Source organism: Fringilla coelebs (assembly GCF_963513975.1).
Source record: "Fringilla coelebs genome assembly, chromosome: 33".
In the NCBI taxonomy this organism is placed as follows: Eukaryota; Metazoa; Chordata; class Aves; order Passeriformes; family Fringillidae; genus Fringilla; species Fringilla coelebs.
Window position 1 is genome coordinate 610,777 of NC_140059.1, and position 16,133 is coordinate 626,909.

The following is a 16,133-nucleotide window of genomic DNA, read 5'->3' on the forward strand; positions in this document are numbered from 1 at the left end:
CTCCCCCACGGCCGAGCTCACCTGAGCCCCTCCCCCACCCCCCACAGGAACTGCGGAGCCAGGGAGGAGCCCCAGGGGAGGGGGAGGGGACAGGTGAGAGATGGGGGAGGGGACAGGTGAGAGAGGGGGGAGGGGACAGGGGAGAGATGGGGGAGGGGGAGGGGAGAGATGGGGGAGGGGAGGAATGGGGGAGGGTTTGCAGGATTTGGGGACGTTTTGGGGAGGATTTGGGAATTTTGGGGGGAATTTTTTTGGGGAGGATTTCAAGATGATTTTGTGGATTTTGGGTGGATTTTAAGGAGATTTTGGGGGAAGTTTTGGGAGATTTGGGAACATTTGGGGAGGATTTGGGGGAGATTTTCGGCAATTTTGGGAGGGATTTGAGGCTGGATTTTGGGGGCATTTGGGGGATTTTTAGGGGGAATTTTAGAGATTTTGGGGGGGGGGGATTTTGAGGAGGTTCAGGGTGATTTTCTCCCCCTCCCCCACACCCAGATCTTTCAGCCTCCCCCCAAAATTCGGAGGAGCCCGAAATCGTGGGAGCCTCGGAGTCCAGCCCAGGTGGGGGAGGGGCAGCGCCCCCAAACCCCCCAAATTCCGGGGGGGGGCGGGGGAGGGGCGGGGGGAGGGGCTCGAATTGGGGGTGGGGAGATCAAAAAGGGGGGGGGAGGGGCCCAATATTGGGTCTGGGGGTGCTGACCGCCCCTCCCCCCCCTCCCCAGACCCCCCCTTGCTCAGCGCCGCCCCCAAGGAGGGGGAGGGGCAGGAGGAAGAGGAGGAAGAGGGGGAGGGGCAGGAGGAAGAGGGGGTCACGCCCCTCCCCCCCCTCCCGGACGGCCCCTCCCCCCGCCAGCGCCACGTCTGCTCCAGCTCCTGAGCCCCTCCCCCACCCCCCATCCCCCCCCCAATCTTGGGGGGGTCTCAATAAAGGCTTCGGCCCCTCCCCCACCCCCCAAAAATCAGTTTGGATTTATTCGGGGAGGGGGGAGGGGGGGAGGGAGACGGGACCCCCCAAAATCCACAAAACCCCCGAATTTTCCCCAAATCCTTCCAGATTTCCCCCCGCAATCAACCCAAAGAAACTCCGGCCCAAATTTAGGAATTGAGGGGGTTTGGGGGGATTTTTGGGTGAGTTTCGGAGGATTTTGGGGTTGGTTTGGGGGCGCTTTTGGGGTCACTTCGGGGCAGTTTTGGGGCCCGGTTTTTGGGGTATTCCCGGGCTGTTTTGGGCTATTTTTGGGTGGGTTTCGGGGTTATTTCCGGGCTGTTTTTGGGGTTCCGGGGTCACTTTTTGGGGGTTGCTCCCCGCCTTTGGCAGCGCCGGACGCGCTCGCGCCGCGTTCTGTCCCTTCCCGGCCGCCGTCCCCACGTGACCGCGGCCCCGCCCCCTCCCGGCGCCCACGTGACGCGAGGCCCCGGTGCCGCCATGATGGCGGCGGGCGGCGGGGCCGGGCCCGGGCGGGCCCTGGAGGCGCTGCTGGAGATGGGATTCGGGGCCCGGCGCGCGTGAGGGCGGCGGCACCGCGGGGACACCGGGGGAGGGCGGGGGGGGCGGCGGCCGGGGGCGCCCGGTAACCGGAGAGCGGCCGGGAATGAAACCCCGGCGGAATTCCCGGGATGTTGGCGGGGGAGGCCCCGGGAAAGGCCCCGGAGCCCCCCCGTAACCCCCCCCCGGTCCCGCAGGGCGAAGGCGCTGGCGCTGACCGGGAACCGCGGGGTGGAACCGGCCATGGACTGGTGAGGGGGGACCCCGAAAGAACCGGGACCCCCCAAAACCCCCCCAAAAGCCCCGGGGACCCCCCAAAACCCCCGCGGGACCCCTCAAAAATCCCCAGGGACCCCCAAAAACCCCGGGGACCCCCAAAACCCCCGGGGACCCCCCGAAACCTCCCCGGGACCCCCCAAAACCCCCCCAGGACCCCCAAACCCTCCCTGGGACCCCCAGATTCCCCCCGGGGACCCCAATAAAAAACCCCGAGACCCCAAACTTCCCCCGAGGACCCCCCAAGACCCCCCCAGGACACCCCAAAACCCCCTGGGTCCCCAAAAAACCTTTGAGACCCCCGAAAGCCTCCCCAGGGACTACAAAAAACCCCGAGACCCCCCCAGGCACCCCCAACCCCCCCCTGATTTTGGGGACCCCCCCTGATTTTTGGGGACCCCCCCAGGCTGGTGGCCCACGAGGACGACCCCGACTCGGACTCGGACTCGGAGCCCCCCCCGGATTTGGGGGCGCTGCTGGGGGCGCCCCGGGCCCCGCCGGGGGAGCAGGACGAGACCCAGAAGTGAATTTGGGGGAAATTTGGGCGCTTTTGGGGTTTGGGGGGGGATTTGGGGGTTCAAGAGGGAAATTTGGGGGGTTTGAAGGGGGAGTTTTGGGGTTCAGGGTGGAATTTTGGGGGTCAAAGGGGAAAATTCTGGGGGTTTAAAGGGGGGATTTGGGGGCTCAGGGTGATTTTGGGGTCCTAAGGGATTTGGGGTTCAGGATTTGGGGGTTCAGGGGCAGATTTTGGGATTCCCAGGGGGATTTGGGGTTCTGGGGGAGATTTTGGGGTTCCCAGGAGGAATTGGGGCCCAGGGATTTGGATTTCAGGGTGATTTGGGCTTTAGGATTTTAGGGTTCAGGGTGGTTTAGAGGTTCAGGGTTTTGGGGTTCACAGGAGGTTTTGGGGCTCAAGGGGATTTGGGGCTCAGGATTTTGGGGCTTATGGTTTTTTTTGGGTTTTGGGTTATTTTGGGGTTCAGAATTACGGATTTTGGGGTGTTTTGGTCCCAGGCCGCTGTCGAGAGCTGGGCAGCTCAGTGACCCCAGGATTTGGGGCTCAGGATTTGGGGTTCAGGTGATTTTCGGGTTCAGAATTACGGATTTTGGGGTGTTTTGGTGTCTCCACGGTGCTGCTTGAGCCCAGGCAGGAGCAGTAGGGGCTCAGTGACCTCAGGATTTGGGGTTCAGGGTGATTCAGGGGTTCAGGATTTGGGGCTCAGGGTTATTTTGGGGTTCCAAATTACCAATTTTGGGGTGTTTTGGTCTCAGGCCGCTGTCGAGAGCTGGGCAGCTCGGTGACCCCAGGATTTGGGGCTCAGGATTTGGGGCTCAGGGTGATTCAGGGGTTCAGGATGTTGGGGTTCAGGCTGATGTTGGGGTTCAGGGTGTTTCAGGGGTTCAAGATTTGGGGTTCGGGGTGATGTTGGGGTTCAGACTTGCCGATCCCGGGGTGTTTCCCCCGCAGGGCGCCGTTGGAGGCCGGGCAGGAGCAGTGGGGGCTCAGTGACCCCGGGATTTGGGGCTCAGGGGGATTTGGGGTTCAGGGGGATTCGGGGTGCAGGATTTGGGGTTCAGGGTTATTTTAGGGTTCAGGATTGCCGATCCCGGGGTGTTTCCCCCTCAGGGCGCTATCGGAGGCCGGACAGGAGCAGTGGGGGCTCAGTGACCCTGGGATTTGGGGCTCAGGGGGATTTGGGGTGCAGGATTTTGGGCTCAGGGTTATTTTGGGGTTCAGGATTGCCGATCCTGGGGTGTTTTGGTCCCAGGGTGCTGTCGGAGGCCGGGCAGGAGCGGGAGCGGCACCGCCGCGGGCAGGAGCGGTGGGGGCTCGGTGACCCCGGGGATTTGGGGCTCAGGGGGATTCGGGGTGCAGGATTTTGGGTTCAGGGTTATTTTGGGGTTCAGGATTGCCGATCCCGGGGTGTTGTCTCCTCAGGGCGCTGTCGGAGGCCGGGCAGGAGCGGGAGCGCCGCCGCCGCGGGCAGGAGCTGGCCAAGCTGCGCGAATGGCGGCGGGACGAGGAGCGGCGCCGCGCGGCCGAGGAGCGGCGGCGGGACCGGGCCGAGGAGCGGGCGGCGCGGTGAGCGGGGGCGGCTCGCAATGAAACCCCGAAACTTCGGGAAAACCCCAAAATTTCACCCCAAAAAAAGAGGAAAACCCAAAAACCCCACAGGAGCTGCCCCGGCCGAGTCCTCCGGGCCGCCAGGGGGCGCCTCAGCCGCGGGAGGCGCCCTCAGCAACGATGGCGGCGCCGAGGAGATTTGGGGGGCCCAAAAACCCCTCGGGACCCCCTCAAAATACAGGAACCGCCCAAATCCCTACCCCAGAACCTTTGGGGATCCCGAAACTTTTGGGGAACCCTGAAAATTTCGGGGTTTTCCCCGCCCTGTTCCCACAGGCAGCGAGTGCGGGAGAAGATCGAGCGGGACAAGGCGGAGCGAGCGCAGAGGGTGAGCGGGGCCCTGGGGATTGGGGGGATCCCAAAGGATTTGGGGGGATCCCAGCGAGTTTTGGAGGATCCCCTGGGCACAGTTTGGGGTGCAGCCCCACCGGGACCCCTCAGATCCTCCCTCTGTCCCCCCCAGTTCGCCCCGACCCCCCCGGCCGAGCCCCCCCAGGAGGCGCCGCCGCCGCCGCGGGAATACGACCAGTGCCGGATCCAGGTGGGGCTGGGGGCTTGGGGGGATTTCGGGGTTCTGAGGGGATCTTGGGGGATCCTGAGGGGATTTAGGGGGACTCTCAGGGAGATTTTGGAGTCCTGAGGGGATCTTGGGGGATCCTGGGGGACTCTCGGGGAGATTTCGGGGGTCCTGAGGGGATTTTGGGGGATCCTAGGGGGTTTAGGGGGATCCTGAGGGGATTTTGGGGCATCCTGGGGGGGATTTGGGCGTTCTGAGGGGACTTCAGGACCCCCTGAAGGGATTTTGGGGAGACCCTGGGAGGGTTTTGGGGTCCTGACATGGAGTTCAAGGGACCCTGAGGGGATTTTGGGGGGACCCTGGGGGGTTTAGGGGGATCCTGAGGGGATTCAGGAGGACACTCAGGAAAATTTTGGGGTCCTGAGGGGATTTTGGGGGATCCTGGGGGGGGGTTTGGGGGTCCTGAGGGGACTTCAGGGGATCCTGAGGGGATTTAGGGGGACTCAGGGGGGTTTAGGGGGATCCTGAGGGGATTTTACGGGAATCTCGGGGCAAGTTTGGGTGATTTTGGGTACATTTTCGATGATTTGGGGTGATTTTGGGTACATTTTGGGTGATTTTGGGTACATTTTCGGTGATTTGGGGTGATTTTGGGTACATTTTGGGTAATTTGGGGTACATTTTGGTCCATTTTGGGTGACCCCCCAGGTGCGGCTCCCGGACGGCCGCGCTCTCACGCAGAGTTTCCGTGCCCGGGAGCCGCTGGCGGCCGTGCGGCTCTTCGTGGAGCTGCACCGGGGCCCGGGGGGCTCCGGGGGCGGCTCCGGGGATCCCCCCGAGCCCTTCAGCCTCCGCACGGCCTTCCCCCGGCGCCTCTTCACCGAGGAGGACATGGAGAAACCGCTGCAGGAGCTGGGTGAGGCTCGGGGCTGGGGGTCCCTGGGGGGTTTGGGGGTCCCTGGGGGATTTGGGGGGGGTTGAGGGGTCTTTGGAAGCATTTGGGGGTCCCTGGGGGACATTGCGGGGATCCCTGGGGGATTTGGGGGTCCTTGGGGGGGTTTAAGGGGTCCTTGGAAGCACCTGGGGGTCCTTGGGGGATCCCTGGGGGATCTGAGGGGTCCTTGGGGGGTCCTTGAGGGAATCTGGGGGGATCTCCAGAGGATTTCTGGGTTCCTGGGGGAGGTTGGGGGCTCCTTGAGGGGTCCCTGGGATATTTTGGGGGGTCTCTGGGGTATTTTAGGGGGTCCCCAGGGTATTTTAAGGGTCCCCGGGGTATTTTGGGGGTCTCTGGGTATTTTAGGGGGTCCTAACCTCCCCCTTCTCTCCAGGTCTGGTTCCCTCCGCCGTCGTCATCGTGGCCAAGAAGGAGGGGAGCTGAGGGGGGCACCCCGGGACTGCCCCAGAAAACCCCAAATAAACCCAAAAAGCCCAAAAACGCCCGAGCTCCGTCCTGGCCCAGCCCCCGCCGCCGTTCGGGGGTCCCGGGCCTTTATTGGGGTCCCCTCAGGGCTCCCGGCGGCGCCACCGTCCCACGGGGTCGGCAAGGATGACGATGGCCCAGCCGGCCAGACCTGCGGGAGACGGAGCCTGGCACAGCTGGGGAACAGCTGGGGGCACCTGGGGCACACCTGGGGAACAGCTGGGCACAGCTGGGGGCACCTGGGGCACACCTGGGCACATCTGGGGAACAGCTGGACACACCTTGGAACACCTGGGGAACAGCTGGGCACAGCTGGGGGCACCTGGGGCACACCTGGGGAACAGCTGGGGGCATCTGGGGCACATCTGGGGAACAGCTGGGCACAGCTGGGGACACCTGGGGAACAGCTGGGCACAGCTGGGGGCACCTGGGGCACACCTGGGCACATCTGGGGAACAGCTGGGCACAGCTCGGGGCACCTGGGGCACACAGCTGGGGGCACCTGGGCACAGCTGCAGCACACCTGGGCGCACCTCGGCACAGCTGGGCACACCTGGGGAACACCTGGGGGCAGCTGGGGCACACCCCGGGGTCACACCTGGGCTCCCCCCGCACCCACGGGAACCCCAACTCCTCCCCCTGCCCAACCCTCGGCGATTTTGGGGAGATTCCAGGAGATTTTGGGGCCGCCCTCACCCCGTCCCGCCCTCGTTGCCATGGAAACTCTCACACTTTTCCCGCCAACACCGAGACCCCGCCCCCGTCCCCCCGGTTCCCGCCCCCTCCCCGTTCCCGCCCCTCACCGGCGGCGAAGGTGATCTGGGCGATGGCGCCCATGGAGGGGGCGATCCCCTTCCTCATGGAGCTCCGCGGGCCCTGGTAAACCCACACGGCCGCCATCAGCAGCCCCGCGCCGCTCAGCAGGCGGCAGCTCCAGCAGCCGCCGAACAGCGGCCGCGGCGAGGCCGGACCGGGCGCGGGCACCGGCGCCGCGTCCGGGGCGGCCTCCGCGCCCGGCGGCGACATGGCGAGACCGGAAACGATGCCGGAAGTGTCCGTCATTTATAGCAGTCCGGGTGCAACCGCGCGAAAGAGTTCCGTGCGAAACCGCGCCCAGCGCTGATGGTTCCAGGAGAAAGAACGGGTCACCGGTAAACGGGGAGAGTGGGGGTCCCGGTGCTGACGTCACTTCCGCCACGGCACCCCGCGTTGTGCCACGTTGTCGTCGGTCTCGGCCGCCTCGCGCAGCGCCGCCATGATCAGCTCATTGTGGCGCCGCCGCTGCGCCAAACTCGCGGCGTCCGCCCCGTGCTGGCCCTGCCAGACCGGGAACACGGCGGGGGTCACCGCCGGTTCCGGTACCCGAGCCGTCCCCGCCAGCCCCTTGGCCCCGTACCTTCAGCGTCTGCTGCCGCTCCTGCTCGCCGCCCGCGATCGCCAGCCACAGCAGCAGCCCCAGCGCGACCGGGACGGCGCCGCGGGCGAGCGCCAGCGGCCACCGCCGGTCCAGCGCCATCTCCGCCTCCCCGCCACTTCCGGGGCTGCTCACAGCAGTCTCTATGATCCCCTGACGGCAGGGGAGGTTTCCGGTCCTCCCAGGACCCGTCTCTATGATTTTAGCGTGCCGGAGCGTATTTCCGGTCTTTCTAGCCGCTTTCTCTATGATCCCGTGGGGGCGGGGGAGGTTTCCGGTCCTCCTGCTCGCAGACTCTATGATTTTAGCGTGCCGGAGCGTATTTCCGGTCTTTCTAGCCGCTTTCTCTATGATCCCGTGAGGGCGGGGGAGGTTTCCGGTCCTCCTGCTCGCGGTCTCTATGATTTTAGCTTGCCGGAGCGTATTTCCGGTCTTTCCAGCCACTTTCTCTATGATCCCGTGAGGGCGGGGGAGGTTTTCGGTCATCCCAGCCGCCGTCTCTATGATTTTAGCGTGCCGGAGAGTATTTCCGGTCTTTCTAGCCGCATTCTCTATGATCCCGTAAGGGCGGGGGAGGTTTCCGGTCATCCCAGCCGCCGTCTCTATGATTTTAGCGTGCCGGAGCGTATTTCCGGTCTTTCTAGCCGCTTTCTCTATGATCCCGTGAGGGCGGGGGAGGTTTTCGGTCCTCCTGCTCGCAGACTCTATGGTTTTAGCGTGCCGGACAGTATTTCCGGTCTTTCTAGCCGCTTTCTCTATGATCCCGTGAGGGCGGGGGAGGTTTCCGGTCATCCCAGCACCCGTCTCTATTATTTTAGCGTGCCGGAGCGTATTTCCGGTCTTTCTAGCCGCTTTCTCTATGATCCCGTGAGGGCGGGGGAGGTTTCCGGTCCTCCCGCTCGCGGTCTCTATTATTTTAGCGTGCCGGAGCGTATTTCCGGTCTTTCTAGCCGCTTTCTCTATGATCCCGTGAGGGCGGGGGAGGTTTCCGGTCCTCCCGCTCGCGGTCTCTATGATTTTAGCGTGCCGGAGAGTATTTCCGGTCTTTCTAGCCGCTTTCTCTATGATCCCGTGAGGGCGGGGGAGGTTTCCGGTCCTCCTGCTCGCGGACTCTATGATTTTAGCGTGCCGGAGCGTATTTCCGGTCTTTCTAGCCGCTTTCTCTATGATCCCGTGAGGGCGGGGCAAGTTTCCGGTCCTCCTGCTCGAAGACTCTATGGTTTTAGCGTGCCGGAGCGTATTTCCGGTCTTTCTAGCCGCTTTCTCTATGATCCCGTGAGGGCGGGGGAGGTTTCCGGTCCTCCCGCTCGCGGTCTCTATGATTTTAACGTGCCGGAGAGTATTTCCGGTCTTTCTAGCCGCTATCTCTATGATCCCGTGAGGGCGGGGGAGGTTTCCGGTCCTCCTGCTCGCGGGCTCTATGATTTTAGCGTGCCGGAGCGTATTTCCGGTCTTTCTAGCCGCTTTCTCTATGATCCCGTGAGGGCGGGGGAGGTTTCCGGTCCTCCCGCTCGCGGACTCTATGATTTTAGCGTGCCGGAGCATATTTCCGGTCTTTCTAGCCGCTTTCTCTATGATCCCGTGAGGGCAGGGGAGGTTTCTGGTCATCCCAGCCGCCGTCTCTATGATTTTAGCGTGCCGGAGCGTGTTTCCGGTCTTTCTAGCCGCTTTCTCTATGATCCCGTGAGGGCGGGGGAGGTTTCCGGTCCTCCCGCTCGCGGTCTCTATGATTTTAACGTGCCGGAGAGTATTTCCGGTCTTTCTAGCCGCTTTCTCTATGATCCCGTGAGGGCGGGGGAGGTTTCCGGTCCTCCTGCTCGCGGACTCTATGATTTTAGCGTGCCGGAGCGTATTTCCGGTCTTTCTAGCCGCTTTCTCTATGATCCCGTGAGGGCGGGGGAGGTTTCCGGTCCTCCTGCTCGCGGTCTCTATGATTTTAGCGTGCCGGAGCGTATTTCCGGTCTTTCTAGCCGCTTTCTCTATGATCCCGTGAGGGCGGGGGAGGTTTCTGGTCATCCCAGCCGCCGTCTCTATGATTTTAGCGTGCCGGAGCGTATTTCCGGTCTTTCTAGCCGCTTTCTCTATGATCCCGTGAGGGCGGGGGAGGTTTCCGGTCCTCCCGCTCGCGGACTCTATGATTTTAGCGTGCCGGAGAGTATTTCCGGTCTTTCTAGCCGCTTTCTCTATGATCCCGTGAGGGCGGGGGAGGTTTCCGGTCCTCCTGCTCGCGGACTCTATGATTTTAGCGTGCCGGAGCGTATTTCCGGTCTTTCTAGCCGCTTTCTCTATGATCCCGTGAGGGCGGGGGAGGTTTCCGGTCCTCCCGCTCGCGGTCTCTATGATTTTAGCGTGCCGGAGCGTATTTCCGGTCTTTCTAGCCGCTTTCTCTATGATCCCGTGAGGGCGGGGGAGGTTTCTGGTCAACCCAGCCGCCGTCTCTATGATTTTAGCGTGCCGGAGCGTATTTCCGGTCTTTCTAGCCGCTTTCTCTATGATCCCGTGAGGGCGGGGGAGGTTTCCGGTCCTCCAGCTCGCGGACTCTATGATTTTAGCGTGCCGGAGCGTATTTCCGGTCTTTCTAGCCGCTTTCTCTATGATCCCGTGAGGGCGGGGGAGGTTTCCGGTCCTCCTTCTCGCGGACTCTATGATTTTAGCGTGCCGGAGAGTATTTCCGGTCTTTCTAGCCGCTTTCTCTATGATCCCGTGAGGGCGGGGGAGGTTTCCGGTCATCCCAGCCGCCGTCTCTATGATTTTAGCGTGCCGGAGAGTATTTTCGGTCTTTCTAGCCGCTTTCTCTATGATCCCGTGAGGGCGGGGGAGGTTTCCGGTCCTCCCGCTCGCGGTCTCTATGATTTTAGCGTGCCGGAGCGTATTTCCGGTCTTTCTAGCCGCTTTCTCTATGATCCCGTGAGGGCGGGGGAGGTTTCCGGTCCTCCTGCTCGCGGACTCTATGATTTTAGCGTGCCGGAGAGTATTTCCGGTCTTTCTATCCGCTTTCTCTATGATCCCGTGAGGGCGGGGGAGGTTTCCGGTCATCCCAGCCGCCGTCTCTATGATTTTAGCGTGCCGGAGCGTATTTCCGGTCTTTCTAGCCGCTTTCTCTATGATCCCGTGAGGGCGGGGGACGCTTTCGCTTCTCCCAGCCGCCGTCTCTCTTCTCTCGGCGGGCTACGAGGACCGGAATTCTCCTCCCGCACAGTAAAATCATAGAGACGGCGGCTGGGAGGACCTGGAGACGTTCCTCCCTCACGGCCGGGTCCCCCCACCGTCGGGATCGGGGTCACGGAGCGGCTTTACCGCCAGGAAGGGGACGGGAAATCCCCACCCTCACCCCGGGACGCATTCCTACAGAAAGCCGACACGAGACGAAAGCGGTTTAGAACGGTTTATTTCCAATTTAAAGTAAAAAATCACCCATCCGTCGCCGGCGCGGTCCTGCCGCTTCTCACGGGCCCTGCAGAGGAGAAAAGGGCGGTCAAGCGGCGGCCCCGAGCGCTCCGGAGCTCTAGAGGAGCCGCGTCCGGGCCTTGTCCCGGCGTGTGAGGGTGGGACCGGCGGACGCCACCGCCGGCACCGAAGACATCGCGCCGGTCGCTGCTTTTCCTCCGCACGTCACGGAGCCCGGCACGGCGCCGCCGGGACCCGCCAAGAACGGGAGGAACCGCCCGGTGCCGCCCCCGCCCGCCTATAGAACGGAACCCACCCAAAACCCCGGACCCGGTGTCGCCCCCGCCCGCCTATAGAACGGAACCCACCCAAAACCCCGGACCCGGTGCTGACCCCGCCGCTCACCCGGCACTCAGAGAGCGCGGTGAGGGGCGGCGGCTATTTTATATAGCGCAGCTCTGGGCGGGGTCTCAGCTAATTCCGCCAATCAACGGCGCCAGCGCCCGCCCGCCAACCAATGAAGATATAGGAAAGAAAAAAAGAAGGCGGGCATAAAAGAGATTTTAATATAAGCGGAGCACTCGCCATTTCGGCCAATCATAGCGCAGCTCGCGCGCCCACAAGCCAATCATATCCGACATAAGGGGCACGTTGGGAGGGGCTTGGCGACCGGAAGTGCGGCCGGACCGGAAGTGGCGGCGGGCGCACGCGCGGGGAGCGATGGGGATCGGAGGCAAAATCAACCGGCCCCGAACGGTGACCGGGGGGCACCGGGCGGCTCCAGGAGGGCTCGGGGGGTGACCCGGTGGCAGGGACAGCCCGCGCGGGTGGCGGCAGTCCCGATCATCACCCGGGCTCCCGGTAACCGGTGCTGGGATGGGGCTCCGGTAACGGCGGGGCCCTCCCGGTGATCCCTTTGTGCCCCGCAGGAGCTGCGCAAGAAGCTCTTCAAGCGGCGGCGGGAGCGGGCGCGGGGCCGGCGGCAGAAGCGGCGGTGAGCTTCCCCCCGATGCCCCCCCGGTGTCTCCCCGGAGTCCCCCGGTGACCGAGGGGGGTCCCGGTGCTCTCCCGTTCAGGTCGCTGTCGGTGCCGGCGGTTGCGGCCCCGGTGTGGGGAAAGCGGCTGCGGAAGGAGCTGAAGCGGCTGCGGGGGTCGTCGCGGAGGGGTGAGCGGGGGAGGGGGCACCGGGCGGGGGCACCGGGCGGTGGCACCGGAGCCCTGAGCCCCTCCCGGGTGTCCCCAGCGCTGAAGGCGGCGGTGACCGAGGCGAAGAGGCCGCGGGAGGAGGCGGGGAGCGGGAACGGCGACGTGGAGATGGCGGAGGCGGCGGCGGAGTGACCCCGGTGCCGACGGTGCCCCCCCGGTGTCCGTGCTGCGGCCGCCGTTGTGTCCCGGTGTCCCCAATAAATGACCTTTGACCTTTGACCTTTGATCTCCGTGCCCGTTTCTGTCCCGGGTGGGGGAGCGGAGCCGCCCCCTCCCGGGGGGAAGCCATTCGCGGTGACACCGCGCGGGGCGGAACCATCGCGCTCGGCCGCGGGGGCGGGCGGGCCGTCTCCTGTGTGGGCTGTCTCGGCGCATGCGCAGCCGCCCGGCCCGGCCGCCGCCGCCGCCATGTCGGCGCTCTGCGACCCCCCCGGCGCCGCCAGCCCTCCCCGGCCGCCGCTCAGGTACCGGGGGAGCCCCGGGATGGGGACGGGAGAGCCCCAGGAAACCTCCCTGGGCGTGGGGGCGGCGAGCCGCGGAGCTGGGCCCGAGCCCCGGTGCCGCCCCCGGTGGGAGCCCCCTCCTCAGACGCGTTCGGGACCCTCCCGCTTCTTTCCGCTCCTGGCGGCCGCTCTGGGTGTCCCAACCCTTTTAAACCCCCCTTAAACCTTTTTAAATTATTTTTATCCCTCTTTAACCCTTTTACCCCCCGCTAACTCTTTTAAACCCATTATTACCCGGTTCCCCCCCTTTTTCGCCTGAAGCCGCATTTTACCGCTCTCTGCCCCACTTTACCCCATTTTATCCCTATTTTACCCCATTTTTCCCCCTTTACCTCCATTTTAACCCGTTCTATTCTGATTTTACACCCTTTTAGCCCATTTTTCCCCTCTTCCCAGCGCCCAGGAGCTGTCCCAGGAGGTGAAGGCGTTCCTGAGTGGGCTGGACCCTGTGCAGGGCATGCCACTGTCCCATTTTACCCCATTTTAACTCTATTTAACCTTATTTTAACCCAATTTTCCCCCATTTTAACCCCATTTACCTCCATTTTACCCCATTTTACCCCATTTTAACTCCATTTTACCCCATTTTAACCCAATTTTCCCCCATTTTAACCCCATGTTACCTCCATTTCCCCCATTTAACCCCATTTTAACCCTATTTAATCCCATTTTCACCCCATTTTCCCCCATTTTAACCCATTTTAACCCCATTTTCCCCCGTTTCACCCCATTTTCTCTCTCTCCCCAGCGCCCAGGAGCTGTCCCAGGAGGTGAAGGCCTTCCTGAGCGGGCTGGACCCGGTGCAGGGCACGCCGCTGTCGCCGCCGGCCCACGCCCGCTGCGCGCTGCGCCTGCTGCGCTGCCTGCCGCCCGCCCGCCACGCCGCCCTGCAGCACCTGCGCGGCCTCTTCGACGAGCAGGTGTGCCAGCACCTGCTGCAGCGCGAGGGCCCCGCCCCCGGGCCCGCCCCCAAGGCCACGCCCGGCGCCGAGGTGCTGCAGGAGGCGCGCCGGGCGCTGGCCGAGCTGGTGGCCGCCAACCCGCGGGCCTGGGCGCCCGGCGTGGCCGCCTGGGCCAGCGAGCTGATGGGGCAGCTGAGCAGCAAGTACGCCAACCGGCCCGGCGTGCCGCCCGCCGCCAGCCTCAACGAGCTGCTGCAGCTGTGGATGGCCTGCCCGGCCACGCGCGCGCTGCTGGACATCTACAGCCAGTGCCTGGCGGCCATGGCGGGCAGCTGCCCCGACGCCTGCGTGGACGCGCTGCTGGACACCTCGGTGCAGCACTCGCCGCACTTCGACTGGGTGGTGGCGCACGTGGGCTCCTCCTTCCCCGGCACCATCATCAGCCGCGTGCTCTCCTGCGGCCTGAAGGATTTCTGCGCGCACGGCGGCGCCGAGGCGGCGGGCGCGGCGGCGGGCGACAAGCGCGCGCCCAAGATCGCCTCGGTGGTGGGCATCCTGGGCCACCTGGCCTCGCGCCACGCCGGCAGCATCAAGCAGGAGCTGCTGAGGATGTTCCACGAGAGCCTGGGCTCGCCCCGCGAGCACCACAAGGCCACGGTGCCCTTCCTGCTGCAGCTGGCGCTGATGTCCCCCGCGCTGCTGGCCGCCGTCTCGCCCGAGCTGGTGGACTCGCTCAAGCCGCCCGTGCTCAACCAGCTGCACCAGCACTTCTCGGCCGTGCCGCGGGAGGAGCTGGAGGGCGTGGTGGGCGTGGTGGTGCACCTGCTGTGCCACACCTCGGCGGGCGCCCTGCGGACGCTGCGCTTCCTGCTGGCCACGGCGGCGCCCGCCTCGGTGATCACGGCGCCGGGCCCGGCGCTGCACGAGGGCGTGCGCGAGGCCTGCGAGCGCCTGCTGCAGCTGCTGCTGCTGCACCTGCAGAAGCTGGTGCACGGCCGCGGCTCGGCCGGCCCCGCCGAGGGCCCGGCGCGCCCGGTGCCCTTCCTGGAGGCGCTGCGGCCGCACGTGCGGGAGCTGTGCCAGGACACGCTGCGGCTGGAGCGGCGCCGCTGCCTGTGGCAGCACCAGCTGCTGGCGCTGCTGGCGGTGCACTCGGCGCCGCACGGCGCGGCCGAGGCGCTCTTCTTCCTGCTGGCGCTGGCCCGCACGCCCGAGGAGCTGGCGCTGGCGCCGCAGCTGCGCGCGGGGCTGCGCGCCGTGCTGCCCGACCCGCTGCCCGCCGCCGTGGCCGCCGCCGTGGCGCAGATCCACGCCGGCCGCCTGCCCGAGCCGCAGCTGGCGCAGCTCCTGCGCAACCTGGCGCTGCTGCTGCAGCAGCCCCGCGACGACGGCGAGCCCGGCGAGGCGGCGCTGGGCGCGGCGCTGGCGCGGCACCTGCCGGACCTGGCGCAGCTGCTGCTGCACCCCCGCGCCGAGGTGGCGGAGGCGGCCTGCCGGCTGCTGGCGGCCTGCCCGCTGCCCCGGGCGCCGCCGCCCGCGCACCTGCTGCCCGCCGTGCGCGCCGCCGTGCGCCGCTTCTTCGCCGGGCTGCGGCAGGGCGACGCGGCCGCGCTGGCGCCCGGCGTGCGGCTGCTGGCGCGGCTCAGCGCCGTCGGCCCCGCCGCCGCCAAGGCCGTGCTGGCGCAGCTGGTGGAGGGCGCGCTGGGCGGCCGCGACGCCGAGCTCTTCGGGGGCAGCGCCGAGCCGCCGGGCCCCGAGAGCGGCGCCGCGCCCGCGCCGCCCGCCGTCTCGCTGCTGGACACCAACCGCCGCTTCACCGCCGGCCCCAACGCCTCGGGCGGCGTCTGGTCCGTGTTCCACGCCGGCGTCATCGGCCGCGGGCTGAAGCCGGCGCCCGGCGGCGGCCGCAGGAGCGCCGAGGAGCTGAGCCGCAACACGCAGACCTTCCTGAGCCTGGTGCTGCGCTGCTGCCGCGGCTCCGGGCCCGCCGTGGGCGCCGAGGCCGCCAAGGCGGTGGCGGCGGCGCTGGTGGAGGCCGTGTGCCCCGAGGCGGCGGGCGCCGAGCTGGCCTGGCCGCCCGAGGAGCTGGCCCGCGCCACGGTGGAGCGCGACCTGCGCATCCTGCGGCGCTTCCGGCAGCACCCGCTGCTCTTCCCGCTGCTGCGGCTGGTGGCCGGCGGGCGGCCGGCGCTCTGCTACTGCTCGGTGCTGCTGCGCGGGCTGCTGGCCGGCCTGGTGGCGCACTGGGACGCCTGCAGGGACGGCAGCACGCTGGCCTCGCCCTGGCACCTGCGGGCCTCGTGCGCGCTGGTGGCGCTGCTGGCCGAGGGCTCGCTGCTGCCGCCCGTGCTGGGCAACATGCACGAGCTGTTCCCCGAGCTGGCGCCCTTCGAGGTGCACCTGCTGCTGCTCAGCGTCTGGGGCTACCTGCGCGAGAACAGCCCCCTGCCCCAGAAGTTCACCTTCCAGCCCGAGCTGGGCGTCTTCCGCCGCGACTTCGGGCGCGACGGCGAGCTGGGCAAGCACCTGGCGGTGCTGCACGCCGTGCTGCACCGCAACATCCACCGCCTGGGGCTGCTGGCCGCCAGGTTCTACCCCTGAGCGGGACGGGGGCGCGGGGGAGGCGCGGATTTGTAATAAAAACGGGCAGAAAGGAGGAGGAGTGCGGACTGTGGGGGTGGGACGGGGGTTGGGGGGGCGTTGGGAGGGTGCCGGGGTGGTCAAAGGGGGTTTGGGAGGGTCTCAGGGGTGTTTTGGGGGGTCTCAGGGGGGTCTGGCAGTGTCCAGAGGGGATTTGGGGGGTCTCAGCGGGGTCTGGTGGTGTCCAGACGGGGTTTGGGGATGTCCAGAGGGGGTCTGGGGGGGTCTCAGGGGTGTGTTGGGGGTCTCAGGGGGGT

The 16,133-nt window shown here is 65.9% G+C and overlaps 5 protein-coding genes and 1 long non-coding RNA gene across 7 annotated transcripts; 4 read left to right on the top strand and 2 right to left on the bottom strand.

The window, feature by feature from the left end:
• The first annotated feature begins 28 nt into the window (after positions 1-28).
• Positions 29-938, top strand: LOC311164579. The gene is made up of 3 exons (XR_014616869.1): positions 29-93; positions 496-561; positions 723-938. It is a non-coding gene; the product is annotated as an uncharacterized lncRNA (long non-coding RNA).
• A 450-nt stretch (positions 939-1,388) lies between these two features.
• Positions 1,389-5,967, top strand: UBXN1 (UBX domain protein 1). Of its 2 annotated transcripts, XM_084224071.1 has the most exons (9): positions 1,389-1,506; positions 1,684-1,737; positions 2,169-2,285; positions 3,702-3,845; positions 4,164-4,215; positions 4,351-4,428; positions 5,113-5,198; positions 5,239-5,320; positions 5,733-5,967. In XM_084224071.1, exons 1-9 carry the CDS (start codon positions 1,427-1,429, stop codon positions 5,952-5,954), a joined length of 915 nt encoding a protein of 304 aa, XP_084080197.1. In that variant the 5' UTR covers positions 1,389-1,426; the 3' UTR covers positions 5,955-5,967. The 2 variants fall into 2 exon arrangements, with proteins under 2 accessions (XP_084080197.1, XP_084080198.1); XM_084224072.1 differs by having other exon boundaries at positions 5,113-5,320; positions 5,733-5,856.
• Positions 5,848-6,886, bottom strand: DMAC1 (distal membrane arm assembly component 1; the record flags this gene model as incomplete). Its single annotated transcript, XM_084224079.1, has 2 exons — positions 5,848-5,975; positions 6,628-6,886. The coding sequence occupies 2 exons, from the start codon at positions 6,884-6,886 to the stop codon at positions 5,908-5,910; spliced, it is 327 nt and encodes a 108-aa protein (XP_084080205.1). The 3' UTR covers positions 5,848-5,907.
• A 116-nt stretch (positions 6,887-7,002) lies between these two features.
• Positions 7,003-7,381, bottom strand: UQCC3 (ubiquinol-cytochrome c reductase complex assembly factor 3). The gene is made up of 2 exons (XM_084224082.1): positions 7,221-7,381; positions 7,003-7,141 (listed from the first exon to the last, which is right to left on the bottom strand). Exons 1-2 carry the CDS (start codon positions 7,338-7,340, stop codon positions 7,010-7,012), a joined length of 252 nt encoding a protein of 83 aa, XP_084080208.1. The 5' UTR covers positions 7,341-7,381; the 3' UTR covers positions 7,003-7,009.
• Positions 7,382-11,295: 3,914 nt separating this feature from the next.
• Positions 11,296-12,050, top strand: LOC311164576 (uncharacterized protein C11orf98 homolog). The gene is made up of 4 exons (XM_084224080.1): positions 11,296-11,381; positions 11,555-11,619; positions 11,702-11,790; positions 11,869-12,050. Exons 1-4 carry the CDS (start codon positions 11,346-11,348, stop codon positions 11,961-11,963), a joined length of 285 nt encoding a protein of 94 aa, XP_084080206.1. The 5' UTR covers positions 11,296-11,345; the 3' UTR covers positions 11,964-12,050.
• Positions 12,051-12,212: 162 nt separating this feature from the next.
• INTS5 (integrator complex subunit 5) lies at positions 12,213-15,880 on the top strand. The gene is made up of 2 exons (XM_084224068.1): positions 12,213-12,295; positions 13,083-15,880. The coding sequence occupies exons 1-2, from the start codon at positions 12,240-12,242 to the stop codon at positions 15,835-15,837; spliced, it is 2,811 nt and encodes a 936-aa protein (XP_084080194.1). The 5' UTR covers positions 12,213-12,239; the 3' UTR covers positions 15,838-15,880.
• Positions 15,881-16,133: the final 253 nt, after the last annotated feature.